The 23,070-nt window shown below is 37.1% G+C and overlaps 1 protein-coding gene across 1 annotated transcript in view; it reads left to right on the top strand.

The window, feature by feature from the left end:
* The first annotated feature begins 11,399 nt into the window (after window positions 1-11,399).
* synpra (synaptoporin a) overlaps window positions 11,400-23,070 on the top strand; it is a 42,884-nt gene continuing 31,213 nt past the window's right edge. Inside the window, exons 1-2 of the mRNA XM_052100917.1 lie at window positions 11,400-11,444; window positions 11,588-11,653. Coding sequence (XP_051956877.1) covers window positions 11,427-11,444; window positions 11,588-11,653 — 84 coding nt within the window. The 5' untranslated portion in view covers window positions 11,400-11,426. The remainder of the gene's footprint in view (window positions 11,445-11,587; window positions 11,654-23,070) is intronic.

The raw sequence follows: 23,070 nt of genomic DNA on the forward strand, positions 1-23,070 counted from the left end.
GCCTCCAGAGTCTTCCAGGTCTCCACCTCTAAAGCCTCCTACGGAGCCACCATCCTCGGCTCCGCCTCCTGAGGTACCCTTAGCTGCACCTCCTGAACTTCCCTTGGCTCCGCCTTCAGAGCCTCCTTCAGTTCCACCTCCTGAACCTCCCTCGGCTCCGCCTCCAGTGGCTCCCCCAGCTCCGCCATCGCCTCCCTTGGCTCCGCCCAACGCTGATTCGCCTCCTTCGGCGCCGCCACCCAAGGCCACGACTGCTCCGCCTCAGAAGTCCACCTTGGCTCCACCAGCTTCCCCGGTGGCCACTCCTCCTCCCAGGCCCCCTGAACCGGTCTTTGCCTTGTGGACGCCTCCCTGGCCTCCTAAGCTTGTCCCTACCCAGTGGATGTCCCCCAGGCCACCTGACCCCGGCCCCTTGACACACCCCCATAGACTGCTTGCCTGCCCTCTCGGCCTCCCTGGTCTGCCTGTCTACCCTCTCCACCTCCCTGGACTGCCTAATTGCCCCCGTGGACTGTCTCAGTGCCCCTTGTACCCCCGTGAACTGTCTCTGTGCCCCTTGTGCCCCCTTGAACTGTCTGTTTGCCCCTGGTGCCCTCATTTTGTTTTTTCTTTGTGGGTCTTTTTTGTCTTTTTTTTTTTTTTTGGATCGTCTGGAATCCGATCCTTTTGAGGGGGGGGGGGGGTTCTGTCATGTTCATTGGTGTCTTTTGTCTTCGTGCTTTTATTTTGAAGTTCAGTTTAGTCCTTGTTTCCTGTTTCCTGTTAGTTTCTGTCATGTTCATTGGTGTCTTTTGATGTTGTGCTCTTATGTTGAAGTTTAGTTTAGCCCCTGGTTCCTGTTTGGTTTTTTGTAGTCCTTTGTAGTTTGTTATTATGATTAGTGTTCCCTTGATTGTTTCTTCCAGGTGTCCCTCATTCCCTTGTTTGTTCCTCTTGTATTTAAACCCTGGTTTCTTGTTCAGTCCTTGTCGATCGTTGTTTGATGTATGTGCATGAATGTTTGCTGCCCTAGTTCTCTGTTTATGTTTGCCCTGGTTCTCCGTTTAAGTTTATTTCCCCCTTGTGGGTTTTTCCTTTATTCGTTTGTTCATTTAATAAAAGTCTAAACTGCATTTGGATCCTCTCTCCTCGCTGCTCAAACGTAACAAGTTATAAGTGATTACAAATCACTACACATATTTTAAAAAGAACATCAGGCTATAATCATTAATTTGTCAGTTATAAAAGTAATCACAACTTTCAGAATTGTCTAGCAAGGCTAGGTATTGTGTACATTTTGGGTCCAAATCACTGATCTACAGTGAGGAAAATAAGTATTTGAACACCCTGCTATTTTGCAAGTTCTCCCACTTGGAAATCATGGAGGGGTCTGAAATTGTCATCGTAGGTGCATGTCCACAGTGAGAGACATAATCTAAAAAAAAAAATCCAGAAATCACAATGTATGATTTTTAAATAATTTATTTGTATGATACAGCTGCAAATAAGTATTTGAACACCTGTCTATCAGCTAGAATTCTGACCCTCAAAGACCTGTTAGTCTGCCTTTAAAATGTCCAACTCCACTCCATTTATTATCGTAAATTAGATACACCTGTTTGAGGTCGTTAGCTGCATAAAGACACCTGTCCACCCCATACAATCAGTAAGAATCCAATTACTAACATGGCCAAGACCAAAGAGCTGTCCAAAGACACTAGAGACAAAATTGTACACCTCCACAAGGCTGGAAAGGGCTACGGGGAAATTGCCAAGCAGCTTGGTGAAAAAAGGTCCACTGTTGCAGCAATCATTAGAAAATGGAAGAAGCTAAACATGACTGTCAATCTCCCTCGGACTGGGGCTCCATGCAAGATCTCACCTCGTGGGGTCTCAATGATCCTAAGAAAGGTGAGAAATCAGCCCAGAACTACACGGGAGGAGCTGGTCAATGATCTGAAAAGAGCTGGGACCACCGTTTCCAAGGTTACTGTTGGTAATACACTAAGGCGTCATGGTTTGAAATCATGCATGGCACGGAAGGTTCCCCTGCTTAAACCAGCACATGTCAAGGCCCGTCTTAAGTTTGCCAATGACCATCTGGATGATCCAGAGGAGTCATGGGAGAAAGTCATGTGGTCAGATGAGACCAAAATAGAACTTTTTGGTCATAATTCCACTAACCGTGTTTGGAGGAAGAAGAATGATGAGTACCATCCCAAGAACACCATCCCTACTGTGAAGCATGGGGGTGGTAGCATCATGCTTTGGGGGTGTTTTTCTGCACATGGGACAGGGCGACTGCACTGTATTAAGGAGAGGATGACCGGGGCCATGTATTGCGAGATTTTGGGGAACAACCTCCTTCCCTCAGTTAGAGCATTGAAGATGGGTCGAGGCTGGGTCTTCCAACATGACAATGACCCGAAGCACACAGCCAGGATAACCAAGAAGTGGCTCTGTAAGAAGCATATCAAGGTTCTGGTGTGGCCTAGCCAGTCTCCAGACCTAAACCCAATAGAGAATCTTTGGAGGGAGCTCAAACTCAGTGTTTCTCAGCGACAGCCCAGAAACCTGACTGATCTAGAGAAGATCTGTGTGGAGGAGTGGGCCAAAATCCCTCCTGCAGTGTGTGCAAACCTGGTGAAAAACTACAGGAAGCGTTTGACCTCTGTAATTGCAAACAAAGGCTACTGTACCAAATATTAACATTGATTTTCTCAAGTGTTCAAATACTTATTTGCAGCTGTTTCATACAAATAAATAGTTAAAAAATCATACATTGTGATTTCTGGATTTTTTTTTAGATTATGTCTCTCACAGTGGACATGCACCTACGATGACAATTTCAGACCCCTCCATGATTTCTAAGTGGGAGAACTTGCAAAATAGCAGGGTGTTCAAATACTTATTTTCCTCACTGTATATATATATATATAACTGGATTGCTCATAGAATTCTAAACTGCCAGCAGTAGGTGAAGCTACCGGAAGTGCTCTGGCGGTCATTTTACTATTCCCTACCGACAGAGGGCATCGCGGCATGTGCAGCGTTTAACCGCGAAACAACACTCGCTTAAGGATGTGGCAAAAGTGCCCACAGGTTGTAATTTATACAGACTATGTGCCTATTAAGCACACATTAGTCGTTATTCCCATGTAGAGTTGGCATAACGATCACAATCTTTTGGGGGGTGCATGCACGCACGCACGCACATTAACAAGTTTTAAAGTTGTTAATAAAAACGACTAGGTGGTCATAATGTTTTGGATCATCAGTGTGTGTATATGTGTGTATGTATATATATATATATATATATATATATATATATATATATACACACACACCCGAAGAAAGCATAATTGTTGTAAGCTCATTAGATATATAGATATTCAATCTCTGACAGTGTGATTACCTCTTATAGCATGTGTAACATATTTCTGAAGAAATTTATAGCCTAATCCCACACTGTTTTAATGTGATATTCCACCCAAATTATCCAAATACTTTTCATAAAAAGAAAACATTGTTTGATCAAAGTTTCAGAGATGTTTTTTAGAGTGCATATACCAGATCCTGTAATGAAAAGGTGCCCAATACTGATGATTTTGAAAAGTGCACTTCTAATTTCTCACCTTTCAAACCAGAAGAATCCATTTCAGCAAGTCTAAAGTTACAACTCAACATAATAAAATGTTACTGTACTTCCATTAAGCTCTAGACACAAAATATATCATTTATTATTCTCTGTATCAATATCCTTACTAAGAAACTGCACAAAAACCTGTGACAATTAAATTTATTTACAAATTGTGAATGCCAGTGTCAGTTCTCTTATCTGGCACACTGGACTAATCATCCTAGAAAGCGTTTGGATCAGAGTTATGCATGCCATACCAATCATTTTGTTTTAAGCAAACTACAGAAACATTCCATTCACTGAATCACAGTTCACTCACTATGCTGCTACTGTAGTGTCTCTGTTGCCGGTAACAAAAACAAGGCTAGCTGTTCTGCTTTAATGCCATTCAGGCATTTTAAAATCAAAATTGTTGACACAGTTGCCACAGATCAGAGCAAAGGCCATGAAGGAAAGCATTTTTACAATAAGATAATTGGTTAACATTGTCGCTACTGATTGGCTGCAATGCTCATTGGATTAGTTGCTAAGCAACCTATTTGGTAAGCGTGTTGTCATGGATTCAAATGTTCGGGATGCCCTCTGCTGACCACTGATAACAGGATAAGGGTGGAGGTAACACTAAAACTAAGGATGTTTGAGAATGACTGTGTCACACCTGCCTGACATTTGCAATTGTCTAAATGTCATCAACAAGACTGTTTGCATCCTTTCATTAGATATTGTGTCATGGTAGACAGCTGCATTGTGTAGACATGCTTATGAGCAGCATTCAATTTTATCTAAAATCAACAAATAACACCTGCATGTGAGCATGCTGCACTGTTACATTAATTGTGTCTGTGTAACTGCTAATCATTTGGTTTCTCTCGTTTATGCTCATTTCACCCCCAGAATGCTAATTTTAATCCTGATTATTTCCGCCAGATTAGTGATGCAGAATAAGAGGATGGATGATGCATTTACCCAGTACAATTCCAGTCTCTCACATTTTGCTTTAGGTTGAACCCTTTCAGGGGTGTAGGAATTATCTGAAATCTGGGGGTGACACATTCTAATTCTCATCTGCCTCTTTTCACAATACCACAATTTTAAAGAATTTTAGATTTAGTTTTATGTTTTTAAGAATATGTGATATCATTTGAATGAAAGCATATCAACTGAACTCTTAAGGAACATCAGCATTTTTTTTACGATATTACTTTAATCATTAGAACTAAAACGTAGAAACCATGTATATATAACAATTTTCATATTAAACAAAATAATTCTCATTTAATTGAATTACTCCTGTCAAACATTTCAAACATTGGTCCAGTCAGCCATAACCAAAGAATCAAACCACAATTTTTTTTTTTTTTTTTATAAAAGTGAGGGGTCACCCTCAGTTATAAAGTTTCCTATGCCCCTGCCTTTAATGCATGGGTGTTTCATTTACATTTATGCATTTAGGAGACACTTCTATCCAAAGCGACTTTCAGATCACTTATTACAGGGACAATCCCCCCGGAGCAACCTGGAGTTAAGTGCCTCAGGATTTTCCCCTGTGGAACACAGAGTTATTATCAAAATGTCAAGGCTCATTTTCCATAAAATGAAAATGCATGGTGATTACTGGCTCTCAAGATTAGATGCAGTTAATTAAAATATTTTAGGTGTAATATACACAAAAGGTGTATATAGGGGTCAGGATTTGAACCACGGTCCGCTTGCATGCTAAAGAAAACTGTGTAGAATGGGTCCATGATTAAAAATGTCATGGTTTTATGTCAGCACGAAAGGAAACGTTCAACCAAAAATGGAACACTGACTTAAAGTGATCATATCACCTTAGGAAACCTGAAAAATAGTGAGTCATATGGTTACATTTACTGTGGTTTTATTGTGTTTTTTATTTGTTTGTTTTCTGTCCTTTGTCCTGCTTGACAGACCGGAGTAGTTATTCTCCTGTATTATGGGAAATAAACCTTGTGAAGACCTTTTAAAAATGTATCTTATGTGATCCATGGAAGAAAACAAGTTATACAAGTTTGGAGTGACATTAGGGTGAACAGTGACAGAATGTACATTTTTGGGTGAACTATTTCAACTAAATTGCCAAAGCTTGGACAGAACCAAACAATGTTCTTCCTTTAACAAGTCAAGGAAAATCCATGTAATGTTTCATTCTGCCTCTCAGGTGCACTGTCTGCATGAAGACAAAACCAGTATCACCATAAGAGTTACAAGCTAATTCAACATGGCAACTGCTGACACAACTCAATGATGACATCCAACCATGTCGTATTTGTTCTGAGAGCTGTGCTGTGCCTCTCAGACTCTCAGTGCAGGTTAAGTGACTGTCTTGGCCACTGCCATAATAACTTCTTGGCGAGTGCTGCAGTGTGAAAAAGAAGGATGTTGATTGTTCCCCAGGTCGCTCCATCATGCGTGCAGATTCCTGGGGCTTATGTCTGTTCTATTGTGCAGCACTTTCTCCAGATGCCAGTCATGCCACATACAGCCTCTGTTCAAGCAGATAAATTAGGACTGACCAGTGGCACTATGCCAACATATTCACATTTTATTCTGCTGAACCTGAGGGTGAATGGCAACATAGTAAAAGGGTATTACATAACACAATCTACATGACATAGTATACAACGAATGCTTGAAATGATTGTAAGTATATATGTTATTGCTAGAAATTTAACATCAGCAGAGGACATTGCAAATGTCCATCAAAAGCGTAACTAGAAGGAGGTATACAAAAATTTGGCTTAATTAGAGGTTTATTTTGTTGTTGTGCCTATTTGTGTTACAAACTGTGAAACTGGCACCTTGTGTTATAAAGTCTAAACTACTGGAAATCGTCTATGAATTGTTTACATTTACATTTATGCATTTGGCAGACACTTTTATCCAAAGCAACTTACAGAGCCCTTATTACAGGGACAATCCCCCTGGAGCAACCTGGAGTTAAGTGCCTTGCTCAAGGACACAATGGTGGTGGCTGTGGGGTTTGAACCATTGTCCTTCTGATTACCAGTTATGTGCTTAGACCACTACACCACCACCACAATGCATTACGTATTGTTTACATTTAGGGCTGTCAATCAATTAAGAGATAATTACATGATATGCAGTTAATTACATGATATGCAGTTAATTACATGATATGCAGATTTTTTAATAGAATTATTCACAATTAATTGCCAGTGCTGGGCAGATTACTTCTGAATTGAAATCCAGTACTGATTACAAATGACATAAAAAAAAATTGCATAATGTATCCAGGGTAATCTAACCCGATTACTTTTGGATTACTTTTGGATTACTTCCAACCTAACTCTTTTATTTTATGTCACTTGCATTTGAGTAGAATAATCTTGTGTCATTTTGACATAGAAATACAAAGAGGAAGGAAAATATATTCCATTCTTTATTGCTATCAACAACAAAAAAACTCACTAAAACAGCTCCTTGTAAAATTGTTTGAAAGTGCATTAAACATTACACTAAGACATCAAGTTCATTTTAGGTGCATAAAACAATTGCAACATTACGAATTTAATGATCATAGAAGCAATATCTTCCAAATGGCAACCATAGTATCAGGTCTGTGTGCAGTTTCACAACCCTCTCCCTCTCTTCCAAAAACTCTCGATGAGTTACAGAACATATATCGTAGGAAGGCTGATTTAGAGTGAAAACTTTGAAAAAATTATATTGATCAATAAATTATGAGCAATATACTGCCATTGCCTTATTAATATGTAATCATGTAATCCATAAAAAGAAACTGTAGTCTAGTCTGATTACGAGAATATTAAAATATAATTTAATCAAATCACACGTGAATTTCATAATCTGATTACGTAATCCAAATTACATGTAATCGGTTACTTTTATTTAATACTTGTTAATTGCATATATCAATATTTATGAAAAAGGCCCCCAAATAAATACAAATAAAAATAGGCCTAATTATAGATGTAATATGTAATAAATATAATAATATGGATATCTGATGATATAATTATTTCAGATACCTTAAAGGCATTGCGTTATTTTGCCAGACCAGCAAAACATTGATCAGATGACACAAAACGTGGCTTTTGATATATATATATATATACACTGGTGGCCAAAAGTGTGGAATAATGTACAGATTTTGCTGTTTCGGAAGGATATTGGTACTTTAATTCACCAAAGTGGCATTCAACTGATCACAAAGTCTAGTCAGGACATTACTGATGTAAAAAACAGTTATATCAACCATTATATCAAACACAGTTGAAAGCTGTTTGATTGTTAAATGAAGCTTAACATTGTCTTTGTGTTTGTTTTTGAGTTGCCACAGTGTACAATAGACTGGCAAGTACTAAGGTCAATATTAGGTCAAAACTGGCAAAAAAAGAAACAGCTTTCTCTATAAACTCATCAGTCAATCATTGTTTTGAGGGATGAAGGCTACACAATGCTTGAAATTTCATACAAAGGTGTACAATACAGTCTTCTAAGACAAAGGACAACTGGCTCTAACAAGGACAGAAAGAGATGTGTAAGGCCAGGTGTATAACTACATAAGAGGATAAGTACATCAGAGTCTCTAGTTTGAAAAATAGACACCTCACATGACCTCAGCTGTCAGCTTCATTGAATTCTACCCGCTCAACACCAGTTTCATGTTCAACAGTAAAGAGAAGACTCAGAGGTGCAGGCCTTATGGGAAGAATTGCAAAGAAAAAGCCACGTTTGAAACAGAAAAACAAAAAGAAAAGTGGGTAAACAAACACAGATATTGGACAACAGATAATTGGAAAAGAGTGTTATGGAACTTAACCCCATTGAGCTTTTGTGTGAATCAGCTAGACTGTAAGGTGTGTGAGAAGTGCCCGACAAGACATCCACATCTATGGCAAGTGCTACCAGAAGCATGGGGTGAAAATGTGAAAAGAGTATCTGGACAAACTGACCACTAGAGTGCAAAGGATCTGCAAAGCTGTCATTGTTGCACGTGGAGGATTTTTTGATGAGAACTCTTTGAGGTAGTTTAAGAAGTTCTGAAAAGAAAAGAAAATTGTAATAATAATTTTTCACATTATTAATGTCCTGACTATAAATTGTGACCAGCTGAATGCCACTATGGTGAATAAAAGTACCAATTTCTTTCCATAAGAGCAAAATTTTGCCCATCAGTATATGTATATATATATATATATATATATTATAATATACTGTATATATTATTGCTATCACTGGCATACAGTCCAAAGCCTATATGAATCTGTCTGGACATTTTCTTGTGTTTCATATATACATGTTTCAGACAAACATTTTTGGTGCTCCCACTGTTACTGCATCCCGTTATACTGGTTATCAGCATCTTTAGCCACAAACGGCGTATTTTTAGGACATTGTGAAGATACATGTAGTCTGAAACTTTACAAAACCCATCTCAAGAACACTGCGCTCTGCTACTTCCAGATGTCTTTGATCAGATGTACAGCTCCGTGTTACCAATACAGCTGAAGCGGCGCTGACAGCACCCTGCTGACTGAGACAAAATTCAAAAATTCAGACGGATGTTGCACTTTAAGCTTAAAATTGCTCTAATGGTTTACGGAAAAATCGTATTACTGTCGCGAGTATTATTCGCGATTAATTAAGTACAATTGTTTTATTAATAATAATAATAATAAATCACACTGAATAATGCATTTTTTATTAGAGTATAATACAAATAAAATAAACTAAAATAAATTAATTCCTATCTACTTAGTAATTGCATTTAGTGATATACTAGTATGCAGGGCCGCAATCACCATAGATATTGAGGGGGACATGTCCCCCAAAATATTTATAATGGTGGTCTACTTATATGGGGGTTTTCCATGGTTTGTTATTAAATTATTACATTTGGTCCCTCCCAATCCTGAATATGTGGTTACGTCCTTGTAAGTGTGTACATATGATACACTCCTATAAGGAATATTCTGTATGTTTTATTCTAACTGTTGCATTGAGTGTGCCAAATTGTCTTTGAAAAATAACCAATTCTCTTTTGTTTGTCCTCTAAGGGAGCTGAACACGGGTGTTCTGCTGTCTCAGACCTAAAAGTGTCAATGGTGTGGACACCTGTCTGTGTGTGTAATAAGGTCAGTGTGCTGATGAACTCAGGTTGTTAGGTTTATACTTCAGTTACATGGAAACACAATTTCATAAAATGTTATTTTGCGGATTCCAAGAGTCCTTTGTTTGTGTTGAAGAATGGCAAGGGCTACAGCTGAGATGGCATCAGGTGTTATAGTGTGTGTGTGTGTGTGTGTGTGTGTGTGTGTGTGTGTGTGTGTGTGTGTGTGTGTGTGTGTGTGTGTGTGTGTGTGTGTGTCTTTAGGGTCTTTCTCATATAACTGAAAGGACAGTGATTGGGGTAGACTTGACCTTGGACATTTTGGCAAATACAAATGCAAGTACACATGCAAACACTAACACACACTAAACTTTAAATGAACAGTGTCTTATAAAAAAAAAAGCTGTTTAGGGTTCCTGTCCCTGTAGGCTTTACTCTGACATTCAAACTTCCGCATGTCTTTTTTCTCCTCATATTCTCAATGACTGTCCCTCTAAGCAGCACATGATCTAAGTGAAATTAGGTAAGTTTGTGTGTTAAAACAAGAAATTGTTGTCATTTCAGCTTTTTTTTCTTTGTGCGTTTGGTAAACTGTGAAGAGTGTTTACAGTATAAAATGTATAGTGCTGTATATAATATACGTCAAGAATGGATGGACATTTAGTGTACACACAGTATAGCCTAATTTTTGTAAGGGCAGATTTACACTTATTCCTTTCTTTCTTTCTTACCTTTCCCCTTGACTTCTTTTTCCATCTCCTTTTTCACTGAATGGTTTTGCTAATTAAAAAGTATCTATTAATTTAAAGTAACTATTCTTTAAAAAAAAAAAAAAAATATATATATATACTTCAAATCGAAAGCTTCAAATGCAGCTCTCAGTCTGGTCTGTCAAAATATGCATTACATCTTCAAGCATATTTTCACTTTATTATCTTGATTCTCTCTCCAGCCTTCTCAGTCGAGTTGAAGGAGATCATGGTTATGCAATACAAATTAGTTAGATTCTGTACTATGTTTCCACACACTTGAGTGAGCCCTATGAAAATGTCACTGGACACATGAAATCTGCATGTTAAACAGAAAAAAAACACAAACATAGTAAACATGAAGCATATTTTAATTATGTATTTATTTTGCAACACAAAAACTGCTTATGTGCTGATTTTGAGAGTAATAGCTGGCTTCGTCCCACTTATTTGCGAATTCTCTCAAACAATTTAAATAATAATTGATGCCCAGTCAGCAAAACAAACCATTCTATTGTCAAAAACACTATATTTTATAGTGCAAATAAATAATAATTATCCAATAAAAAAATAAAACAACAACAAAAAAAAAACAGACATTATGGCCACGGTTCATTTTATTAAATCCAATCCCTGTAAATCTCCAAGGAGCCCCAGAGTGTCTCCAAATGCCAAATATACTCGGCTCTTTCCGTTTTGACGACCGATTATTCCCGAAGACACTCGTCTCTGTAAATATCAAAGAGCGATTTATGTCGATGATATCCGGCTCCTTCCGTATGGAGTAGCGATTAATGCCGAAGACACTCGGCTTTTTCCGTATGTAAGAGCGATTACATCCGATTCCCTTGCTTTGCGCCTGAGACGCTGGCACATCACTCACTTAGCGTTGTTTTGGTCTTGACCTATCCGACTCTCCAGCGAATTTCTCTCAAACAAGAAAATGGAAACCGCAAACCAAGTAAGAATTAGTTCCTATTGTTGGTGCAGCATCATATCTTACAGAAATGCAGAGAAATCTTCAAATTGTACAGAAATATATCTAATAAAACCTTTCAAACTACATTAAATTGCGCGCTTGAACATATTCGTCTGTTATTACAGGTTGTATCTTTGGGGACATTCCAAGTGTTTAAATTACCTTTGGGATTTATTCGTGTTGTGGAATGGGTAAGTGTGCGTAAAGCACGCGTTTTTCCTCTCACCTGTCTCTAACTATCTTTCCTTCACCATTATTTCGATTGGCTCACTAAACTTGGTCCAGGTGTGTATCTGATTTATCATGTGTCTCATGTGCTGTAGCCAGTTTTGACTAAATATATGCAATAAAGCCATTATAATTGGACACTTAATCCGCGCGCGCACAAAGAATCAGGTTTACATGGGGCATGTTGAATGGGAATCTTGTATATCTGTACTGAATGCGCTTTGTACAACCTTGTGATTTATATTAAACGTTTAAATTACTCCGCATAAGTTAGTGTCATATTGGATCTTTCGTTGTTGCCATGATCATTTAACGCACGCACATCCCATGAACAGGGACTGAAGTCTTGGGGTTTATATAATGCTACAGCAGTCACCACGTTGCGGGGGTTTTGTTTTTACTGACATTTAAGTGCCAAACATAAACAATTAGTCAATGTATTATTGAGTAAATTATGAGATGACCGCCAAAACTGACCTCTGAGCTAAGTATTTCATTGAGAGAACTGGAAATGTATTATTACAGATACATGACTTACCAGTGAGATCATTAAATATTAACTTTTTTGCTTTCTTTTATTTATTATTTTTTTGGAAAATATGTAAAAGTGAGAGCTTTGGTTTAGATCTGTTCTACTTTATATAAAAAATATATATATATATATATATATATATATATATATATTTTTTTTATTTATTTATTTTTTTTAATTATTTTTAATAACCCCCTGTAAATAAGGCAGTTTGTGAGTGTCACTTGTAGGTGAGTATCAATTTGTTTGTTGATATGACAAAGCTATCAAAAGTTATAGCATTACATAAATAATTTATCCTAGTGTCCAAAAACTGCTCCAGACAAATAAAACATAATAACTGTATATGAGAACTAATTGCACATGCAAATGCAACAATGACTAAAAGTATGCTCTCTCTCTCTCTCCAAAGCATGCAGCCATGAGTAACAAGATCTCATTCAGTTCCATTCTGTGTCATTTGAGCATCACATAGTCAGTCATATAGTGCTAGCCATGTGATCGTATACAGTGAACAATCCTCTCTGCCCATATTTGGATGACTTCCACCTCAGTTTGCAGTAATCTGAATCCTAATACAATTGGTTTAGCAATCCATGATGCTGGGCAACTCACTACATCATTTGCGGTAAAGTCATCTGATCCAGGAAAGGTTTTAGCCAGATAGCACATTAACTGCTGCGTGCACATTGTGCTTTGTGTGCTTTATCTAAAGACCTATGCATCCGATTACATTGTGTGTGGGCTCATTTTAAAGAGAATCACCTCCTCTAAGTTATAAGCAGAAACGCGGCAAATAAGCAAGACCTGTTTACATGTAACATGTATGTCAAAGACATATACTTAGCTATTACTCGGGTATATTTTTTTCTTTGTGTAAAAAAAAAAACTAGTAGAATGTTACTGCGTCAAGTACAACAGGTGCCCTGTGCTAGGTCAGCTCAGTAAAACCTGCTTGACTCCACAATGGCAATGTTTCTGCATTTTGACTTTGTACAGCCTGGCTTACAGATGAAATTGTGAATGGAATAGAATAGAAGTATGTTAAAATTAGTAATGTGTTTTTGTAACTTAATTTGCAGGTTGCAGATTTTTTATGAATTACTTCAAAAAACGGTAGTTCTAAATTTACCTACTGCATGTCACATATTGTCATAGTTTATGTTCAATAGGAACAATTGCTCTTGCTTCACAAATGCCACCTATTGCAGCAACTGCACAAGGTCAAGTGCTCTTCCAGACCCCTTTTTTTTCTTTAGGTAGATGCTATTTGGACCCTGGTGCAAACAATAGTATACAGTTTGCTATTTACAACCCAGTGCATATAGTGGTAGATATTATTTGCACCCCAACCCTGGTGCAAATAATGGTAGATACTAATTGCACCAATATTTAAATACTATCATACAGTATGGGCATCACTGCAGTGTGTATATTTAGAGTCCCACAGAAACACTACATTAACCTCTACCCCTTAACCTAACCATAACTTTACCTTACCAAAAATAACTTTGGTTTTACTATAGTAACCATACTTTTACGCAGGAACGAGTGCGATAGACAGACCCTGCCTCCGGATCAAACCCTTCTCTGCACTCCTCGACATTCACCGTGACCAAGTCATTGTGATGAAATCAACATATATATTCATTTTTAACTATTATAAGCAGTATTAAAGGAAATATTAAGTGGAAACAGGAAATTGGATAGAAAAAAGAATGGGACAAAGCACAGATTCGAACCGCAGTCATTAGGACAACAGTACGCATTCACACACTGTCTTTACACCCCTCATCACTGCAGCAACATCTATTGATTCATTTGTGGTATATTTCTGTGGTTCCATCAGACTATTGGGGTGCAAATATCTCTGCTGTGTGGCAGATGCTTCCGAGCTGCAAATAGACACTCTGTTTCCTTTATAAGCATGGACGAAATAGTGAAAAATAAAAACAGCAACTATAAACAGCCCTAAGCTATGCAAATGTGAGGCAGGCATAAGTGGCAACTGTATTTTGGATAATTATTGCAATTGAATTGAAGGAAAGTGATGCATCTTCTCCTGAGAAAATTAATCTCCCTGCTCTCTATTTGAAGTGTCCTCTGCAAAAACGAGTATCTTATCTCTGGGGAAACATGCAGTCTTAATTACTTTTGGTCACACTGTGGCTTTTCTCTCTCCTTTCTCTGTCTTTATTTCTCTTACTATTTGCAGGTCTTTGGCTTGTCTCTGCCCCTCTAGTTCCCTCTCTGCCAAAATGACTTCTCTTAGTTTTTTCCCTCAGTGATTCCTGCACAGCTCTCTCTCTCTCTCTCTCTCTCTCTCTCTCTCTCTCTCTCTCTCTCTCTCTCTCTCTCTCTCTCTCTCTCTCTTCTCTCAAGAGCCATTATTTGTGATAATTAACCAATTATTGGGGTGTAGAAGTGATATGGCTCTGAAAGACAAGTGTCACCCATTCAAACAATACACATTACACATAAAGGTTGTTTGGCAAACCTTGAGCAAGGTACCTTTGATTCTAGATCTGTTAGATCTGTCTCAGTGAGCTTATTAAACTACATTTAGAATACCTTTTGAAAATCTAATATTTTACCTGTCTCAATAAGTGGGTTGTTGACTGATGGTAGATATTAATTTAGACATTATAAAATTCTAAGTTGAATTCCAGAACTGACATTACACTTGGTAGACCACTGAGAATATGCAGGTGTGACTCAGTGAGGTGTAGTCACGGGTTTACATATTCACAGAGGAATGGTTGGTTGACTACATGGTGATCATATTTCTTTCAATTCACTGAGAAAAGGTTGACTGGCTGTGGGCACATGCGCTTAGGCTGCTGGTGCACAATGTGCAGAAATTCATCCGTGAAAGGTTGGCTGTCTCACTGTATTTTCTGATCTCCAGTCTGCACTCACAGGAGCCAATGGTTTCATGGCCCATCTTTTTGTTACATGGATAAGACAAAACAGAGGAAAGACTGGAGAGCTACACTGAATCACAACATATTACAGCACAGTTTTTTTACCTAATGTATTCCTTGTTCCTTGTTCTTTAGTATTTAACTAAAATAAAAGGAATAATGTGGTAATGTGGTAGTTTAAAGGATGAGAAACAAATCCATATTTAAGCCCTTTTTTTTACCATAAATTCTCCTCCCTGTACAGTTGGTGGTGACATGCCCGCAGAATGTAAATTTCCTAATAATAAAAAAGAAGAATGTGAAAGTGAAAGTGAAAGTGGACATTAATTATAAAAAGGGTCTTAAATATTTATCTGTTTTTCACCAACACCTATCATATTTCTTCAGAAGACATGGATAAAACCACTGGAGTAATACGGATTAATTTCATGCTGCCTTTATATGCTTTTTGGACCTTCAAAGTTTTGGCCACCATTCACTTGCATTGTATGGACCTACAGAGCTGAAAATATTTGTGTTCTGCAGAATAAAGAAAGTCATACACATCTGGAATTGCATGAGGGTGAATAAATAATGAGAGAATTTTCATTTTTAGGTGAACCATACCTTTAAGCTCAAACGACAGCATTCAAGGCATAATGTTGATAACACAAATATTAATATTGACTTTTCTTCACAAATCTGGGTTACAGTGAGGCACTTACAATTGTTTAAGTGTGATCAAATTGCTTACTAACATTTTTTGTGAACTTTTTTCCAAATTTTACAAGTTCATAGCTATGACGACGTAACAGCAAAAATCCTACAACTACTGTAAAATGACAATTAATTTATTTTATATTTAATGTAAGTGCTTTTATAAAATGATAAGCTTCACATTTCTGCATTTTAAACCTTTCAAAATTGTCCCCATTTACTTCCATTTTAAGTGTCTCACTGTAAGATTTTATTAAAGAAAAGAAAAGACACGTTTAGGATACAATTGGCAAAAGCCAGCAGCACCAGCAACATCATGAGCTACAACCTACCTCCATACAAACATACACACAAATGCATGCTCAAATATACAGTCGGATTGCATCCCGGTCTGGTGGCTGAGTCTGACTAACCGCTGTGACAGTCACCTCAGGGCAGGGGGAGGGGCTTCATAATGTCATATGACATTGGTGTCATATGGCAACTCCATAGGGAGATACCAACTGAGAAAAAGTAGGATGGTGTCTTAAAAATTAAATGAGATTTTATGCCTACTTATGATCAGGGAAGCATACAAAGAGTGCCCAGATACACACTGGCTGTTATAGGCCCGAGTGCTTTATACAGCAAGATAATGAGCTTTGGGACCGACCAATAAGAAAATCTTAGTGGCATTGTCCTGTCATTTTAACATAGATAATCTTATAGTTTGCAAGAACAACTGGGAGCAGTTAACAACAGGGCCATGCAATGTTCCATTTTGTTCCATTTCAACAACATAGAGGTCTAAAAAGTTTTGGATAGCAACTTAACCATTTTCCACACATTCATGTACATGGAAAAAGAATTAGTTTTAAATCCAAAACAGATGTATTTAAAACCACCAAACATAGTGCACTTATCCATCAGGTTATCTGGTTAACACAAAATCACTGTTGCTAGCCCAACCTGACATCTCAAGAAGAAATAATTGTAAAGATTGGCTGAGACAAGTGCAAAACATATTTTTGCACTCCCCACATACTGGGAGTCATTGGAATGAAGCATGGCATGAATGCAGTGGATGGGGGATGGAATAGTTGGGGGCACAATTTGCATAACGCACTTGTGTTTGAATGTATATATGGATTTGCATTGAACAGGATTTAATCACCTTCCTGAAACTTTCAGGAAGTGCTACAGTTACAGGGAGTGATGTTGACGTGTTCTATACAGGCTGAAAGCACAGAAGTCAATAGATACATTACTCTTGAGGGCTCTCAGTACCAATCTTCGGTGTGTGTTTTTGGCCCGTTGCTGTGGGAGCTGGAATAGTGGTTGAGTGGATGCCTTAATGGGACGCAGGTGCATTCTGATTGATTTCCTCATTGAACAAAACCAATAAGATAATTTTAAAGAGCAAACAAAGTTTGATAATATTGCTCTAGTCAATTTACAGCTATTAGGCGGTCTATACTGGTGTAAGAGTTGACCAGATTATGTTGAAAGATGAATGCTGATGTTGTATTTGAATATTTGATGTAAATTCAGCAGTATCTATTCTGTGTTGTAGTGGATGTTGTTGTGAGGACTTTTATTATGACGGGGTGTTTGGTAAAGGAGAGTAGAGAAGAAAAAAAGAGCAAAGAAAAGAACGGTGAAGGGTTAAGAGAAGAACTCGTCAGTTTCCGAGGGTTTTATTTCAATATTCCTACAGTCTTTTTAGGATTAAAGCCCAAAGAACACCCACAAGCAATTATTACACTAGCTGTTTCAGTTGTTTCCCATCTTACAAATAAGACTGTGGCTTTAACATGGTGCAGTGACATTATCAGATGGCAATACTGTGGTACTGTAAATATACATTTTGGGCCATACAGAAACATCCTTATTCAGGATAATACATGTAATGTTCTATATAACTGAAATTAACCTTTGGTGAATTTTACTTTAACAAAAATGTCATACTGTGGTATAGATCAGTGTGACAAGGAGGAGGGCGTGGCCGGTCCGTAAGTTTACCATTAAAGTTTATGTTTACTGTTCAGCCAGTTCCTGCCTCATCCTTGCCCATCCAGGAACTGGCTGAACAATAAACATAAATTTTAATGATATAAACTTAAAACCAACACATACAAACATGCAGCACAGCCGCGTGCGCTTCTCACTCTCAAACCGGCGTCTCTGGCCGCCCCTTATCTCACTCTCCCGCCGATCAGTGCTGGCAGTGCTGGCAGGGGTCCATCACGGCCTTTCCACACCCTACTCCTCATCACAATCGGTTTCCTTAGATTTGGCCATGTCTTTGACACCCCGATATACACCATTGCATTATTGTAAGTAGTTACCAAAGATTAGTACCTTGGTATTTACATGGTACTCAAAGGTACCTCAAAGAAAACCACTGCACGACAATGGTACCATTTCCAAAAAACCATGGTTGTACCGTGATACTTTTTTGTTAGTTCCATCTTTTCCTCTTTTCACCATGCCTTAGGCTGTTGTTTTAAAAATTATATTAGGTCCTTCATTTTCCTCTTCTCCATAAATCAAATCCTTTTCCTTTCACTGTTTCATTATTTTCCTGTTTCTCTCTCTTTCTTTCTGTGCTCAGTATAGAGCTGTGTGAATGTGAAGGCAGTGGTTCTGTTTGTCTGTTTTGGTGTAATCTTCTCTTCCTCTTCTTCTCTCTGCTCTCTTCATCCTTGCCCTGCAGAACACAGCTGGAAAAGCTTGATAAACACGCTGTGGCCTCGTAACAATCAACCATTCATAGTCACACCAGCGTGTGAGTGTGAGAAAGATTGAAACAGAGAGAGACTGAGAGTGGAGGGATGGAGAGGAGAACTCAGCTGTAATAGAAGAGGGGAGAGGGGCTGGGTCTCCAAAGCTTCTCACCATGCTGGAAGCTAGTGTTTTTGGGGAAATTGTGTGTGTGTGTGTATGTGTGTATGTGTGTGTGTGTGTGAGCATGTATTTATCACTTTGTGGGGACCAAATGACCCCATAAAGATAGTAAAACCTGAAATATTTGACCTTGTGGGGACATTTTGTCGGTCCCCATGAGGAAAACAGCTTAAAAATCATATTAAATGATGTTTTTTGAAAATGTAAAAATGCAGAAAGTTCTATTAGGGTAAGGTTTAGGGGTAGGGTTAGGGTTAGGGTTAGAGGATATAATCTATAGTTTGTACAGAATAAAAACCATTATGTCTATTAAAAGTCCCCATAAAGCATGGAAAAATTACAGTTGCTGACTTTCAATTAATTTATTTTCTTTTAAGTACATTATAGGATTATGCTTATTTCTTATATATTTGTTTATGTAGAATACATTAATTATCGTCCTGTCAGAGTCATTGTGAAGGAGAAATGTGAGGTGCTGTGTGTATAGCTTGTGTGTTACAATGAACAAGGAAGAAATATACACACTATTTTGAATTTGTAGAGCGGAAAAGTGTTTTAGAAATTAACCTGTAAAATGTTATTGATTTCCCAATTAAGTAATTAGAAAAGTAATCTGATTAAAATTAAATATTTTAAATAATAATTACAATTTTTAGATCAATAATATGTAATTTGTAGTGGATTACTATTTTTAAGTATCTTACCCAACACTGGCTATAAATACAATGGACTTACCCTTACCCTACCCCTTAAAGAAAACTTTCATCATATCCCAAGATATCCCCAAATGGAGGTTTTGTCAGATTTAGCTAAATTCTAAAAGCTAAGTTAACCACCACAAGTACGTTTACTTAACTATAGTATCTTCTGTAAATGAGGACATAGCCTAGACTTCTATTGATTTTATATAAAGCTAACTCTAGTGATTAACAAGATCTTGATTTGCCAGATATTTCACAATTGTGAATTTTAAATTGGCCAAGAACCACCCATTAAGTCAGGAAAAGTGTTCTAGGGTTGTCACCTGTCAGATGGTGTCAGTGTGAAATCGGAAATCAATTTTGCCTACAGTGGGTAAGGGACCATCTGAAAAGTCCACACATTGTGCTAAAACTGTGGATTTTTGTCTAGATAAATGTTCAATAAGATGTGAAATATTACCCAGATCGAACTATGTATGAAAAGTCACATAAAGACAAGAAGTACAGGTGAAGTACAGTTTATTTTTAATAAATAAGATAAAATAAATAATAATAATAACAGAAAAACCTTTAAACCAACCAAAATGTGTACATAGATAAGACGAAGAAGATAAATAATGGAAAAATAAAATGTTTATTTTTTAGATATAAAATATGTTTTATTTCACATATAAGTCATGGGTCAGGAAAGTTCTAATTTTAGCATAAGAAAGGATATATAGTTTTTATTATTAATAATGAAATGTGGAGGATGTGGTAAAGTGGCGTGATATCAGCCTACTTTTCAGAACTAATGCATAGTGCCAAAAGTGGAGTTCTAGTGTTCTGACTGCAGTGGTGGAAAGAGTACAGATTTTTTTTTATTATTATTTAGTAAAAGTACTGCTACTGAAGAAATAATTCACTTGAATGACTTAAATATTAGTAAATAAGTCTCAAGTAATTATGTTACGAATTACTTTATGAAAATGATATTATCTGTAGTATATATGCTTCCATTTTTAGAACACAAAGACATATTTGTTCTTGAAAGACATTGATGCTTCCTTTCACCAAGGATGCATTAAATTGATCAAAAATACTGCCAAAATCAATAATTGCAAATAATTATTAAGATTTGAAATAATTGTTTTAAGGAAAAAAATGTCTTTACCCGTGATGGCAAATATGTACCTATTTCTTACAAAAGCATTCTAAAGTGCTAATTTGGTACTCAGGAAATTCGTATTATTAGAACAATTGAAAATGGTTGCGCTACCATACGTAAATCCCAATACAGTGGGTTTTTTGCCCATTTGCTTAGGTATTAAGTTCCTTTTCACTCGCAAGTCAAATTTTGGTTTTAAAAAAGGCACAAAAAAACTAAACAAAAAAAAAGGCAAAAAAATAATTTTCACAAACACTTATCTCCTGAAATTCTATTTGCTCCTAAACTATTGTTTTAGAGAGATGAAGGCTATTCCATGCATTACAAGAATCTCTAACCAGGATAGAGAGAGGAGTGGGTGGCCAGGTGCACAACAAAAATACAAGTAAACCACAGTCTCTAGTTTGAGAAACTGACACCTCACAGGTCCTAAACAAGCAGCTTCTAAATGCTAAAGACCTGCATTGCTGCATTTTAAGAATACAACATTTATTTAAATAGAAATAGTCATTTGTGATATTCTAAATGACTCCAAATCATCTCTAAACTACATAATGTGCATTGTGACTGAAGCACATTCCTATTTCAGGTTTATTCTCATTACCGTATGTCCAAGTACAGTACTGTGCAAACGTTTTAGGCACTTGTGAAAACTGATGTCTTCAAAAATCATGCCATAAATAGTTTTCATATATCAATTAATGTCATACAAGGTGCAGTAAACATAAAACAAGTTAAATCAATATTTGGTGTGACCACCTTTGCCTTCAAAACAGAACCAATTATCATAGGTACACCTGGACCTTCTTGTTTGTTGGTAAATAGGATGTTCCAAGCATCTTGGCATCTATTTAGGCTGTCTCCATTTCTTCTATCTCTTCAGGCAATCCAAGACTGACTCGATGGTCAGTGGGGGGGTTCTGTTGGGGTCATGCCATCTGTTGCAGGGTTCCCTGTTCTTCTTTTCTGTTCTTATATATTTGCAAAAGGAATTTTTGGTAGTGTAACATGTATATTTCCTATTGACACACTAAAGCTGAAGATATAAATAACCATCTTAAGACAAAGGATTTTGTGAAACATCTTATGTGCCTAACACTTTTGCACAGTACTGTATTTTGGCTATTAAGTTAACGTACTGTACAAAACTAAAATAATGCAATATCATAGAGGAGGACATTTATCCGCCATGATACTGCTGCAATTATCCAGATATGGAATGAGATTATTAAGCAAACTGTTATCAACTCCTACAACTGAATAAAATTTAAGGCAAAAATAAACATTTCACACAGTGTTTAGTGAGAGATATGATTGTTTTATTGTATTACAGTTGTAATAATAAAGTCTTAATTAACATTATGGTTATTTAACATATTGAGATATTATTATTATTATTATTAAGTAAATTGTAGCATTCGGTTACATTATGTTTTGTGATTTCTCACACATTCTTTATATAAAATCCATCCCTTGTGCACTTTTGGCCTCTAGCGGGTGAGGCTTTTCAGACACATAAACAGCAGCAGAGGGCAGGGAAGTACAGTACAGCACCGTGAGCAAGAGTGTTATCCGCTAGGGCAGTTTATTTTGAACAAGAGGGGCTAACAGAATTTAACACAGGAGTACAATACTGAACTGATGTGGGAGGAAAAGATCCCAATGTATGTAACTGTAACTATATCAGATATTATTAATAAAACACGGAAACTCATTGCGTGGGCAATTTTTGCCCCAATCTTTTGAATTTCTGGGATATTTTTGTCAATTTCTATGGCATTTTTGCCCCAGTCCCTTTTCATTTCCATCACTATTAGCATTGTTATCTTTTTAAAGTATTTAAAAGTTTGTTTTAGAAATGTAGTAGCAAGTGTTAACAACAAGTTGTCTAGTGACAGGGCAGAAAGTCTTGGAGTAGCTAGAGAAGAGAGGACACTTATGACAGTGCTCATGATGCTGTGCCCTGTGGGCTTCCATAGTGCCGTGCACAGCGCATTTTAGCTTATAAAAAGATTTAGCGCTTATAACGTTATTCTTCCCAAAAATTCTTAAATATTATGCAATATTTGTACTTCAAAAATCAACTCAAGTAAAAGTACTATTATTTATTTATACCTAAAAAATTTGATAAATGTACTCCAGTTCTGTAACAAGATTAGTTGTAATCCGCTACTTTCCAGCTCTGTCTGATTGACACATTAAGCTTTTCTGCACCATCTGTATGCAAGTGTCTGTGTTCAGTTGCATAAATTGAAGGTGTATTTATTGACAACTTGTAGGCTCATCTTAGTGCCACCACCAGATGACGCTATTACCTATTTTTACAGCAAGGCTGAAAGACCAAATACGGAACATGAAGACAACACTGGCTACAGTTAGAGAAGAAGACATATTTACATAAAGAAAATATTTTAATTGTATATTAAACTGTGGCTCAAGTTCACATTACAATTAAGTAATTATTTTTTTTTATTTTTTTTTTAAACCAAACATT

Source organism: Xyrauchen texanus, chromosome 32 (genome assembly GCF_025860055.1).
Source record: "Xyrauchen texanus isolate HMW12.3.18 chromosome 32, RBS_HiC_50CHRs, whole genome shotgun sequence".
NCBI lineage: Eukaryota > Metazoa > Chordata > Actinopteri > Cypriniformes > Catostomidae > Xyrauchen > Xyrauchen texanus.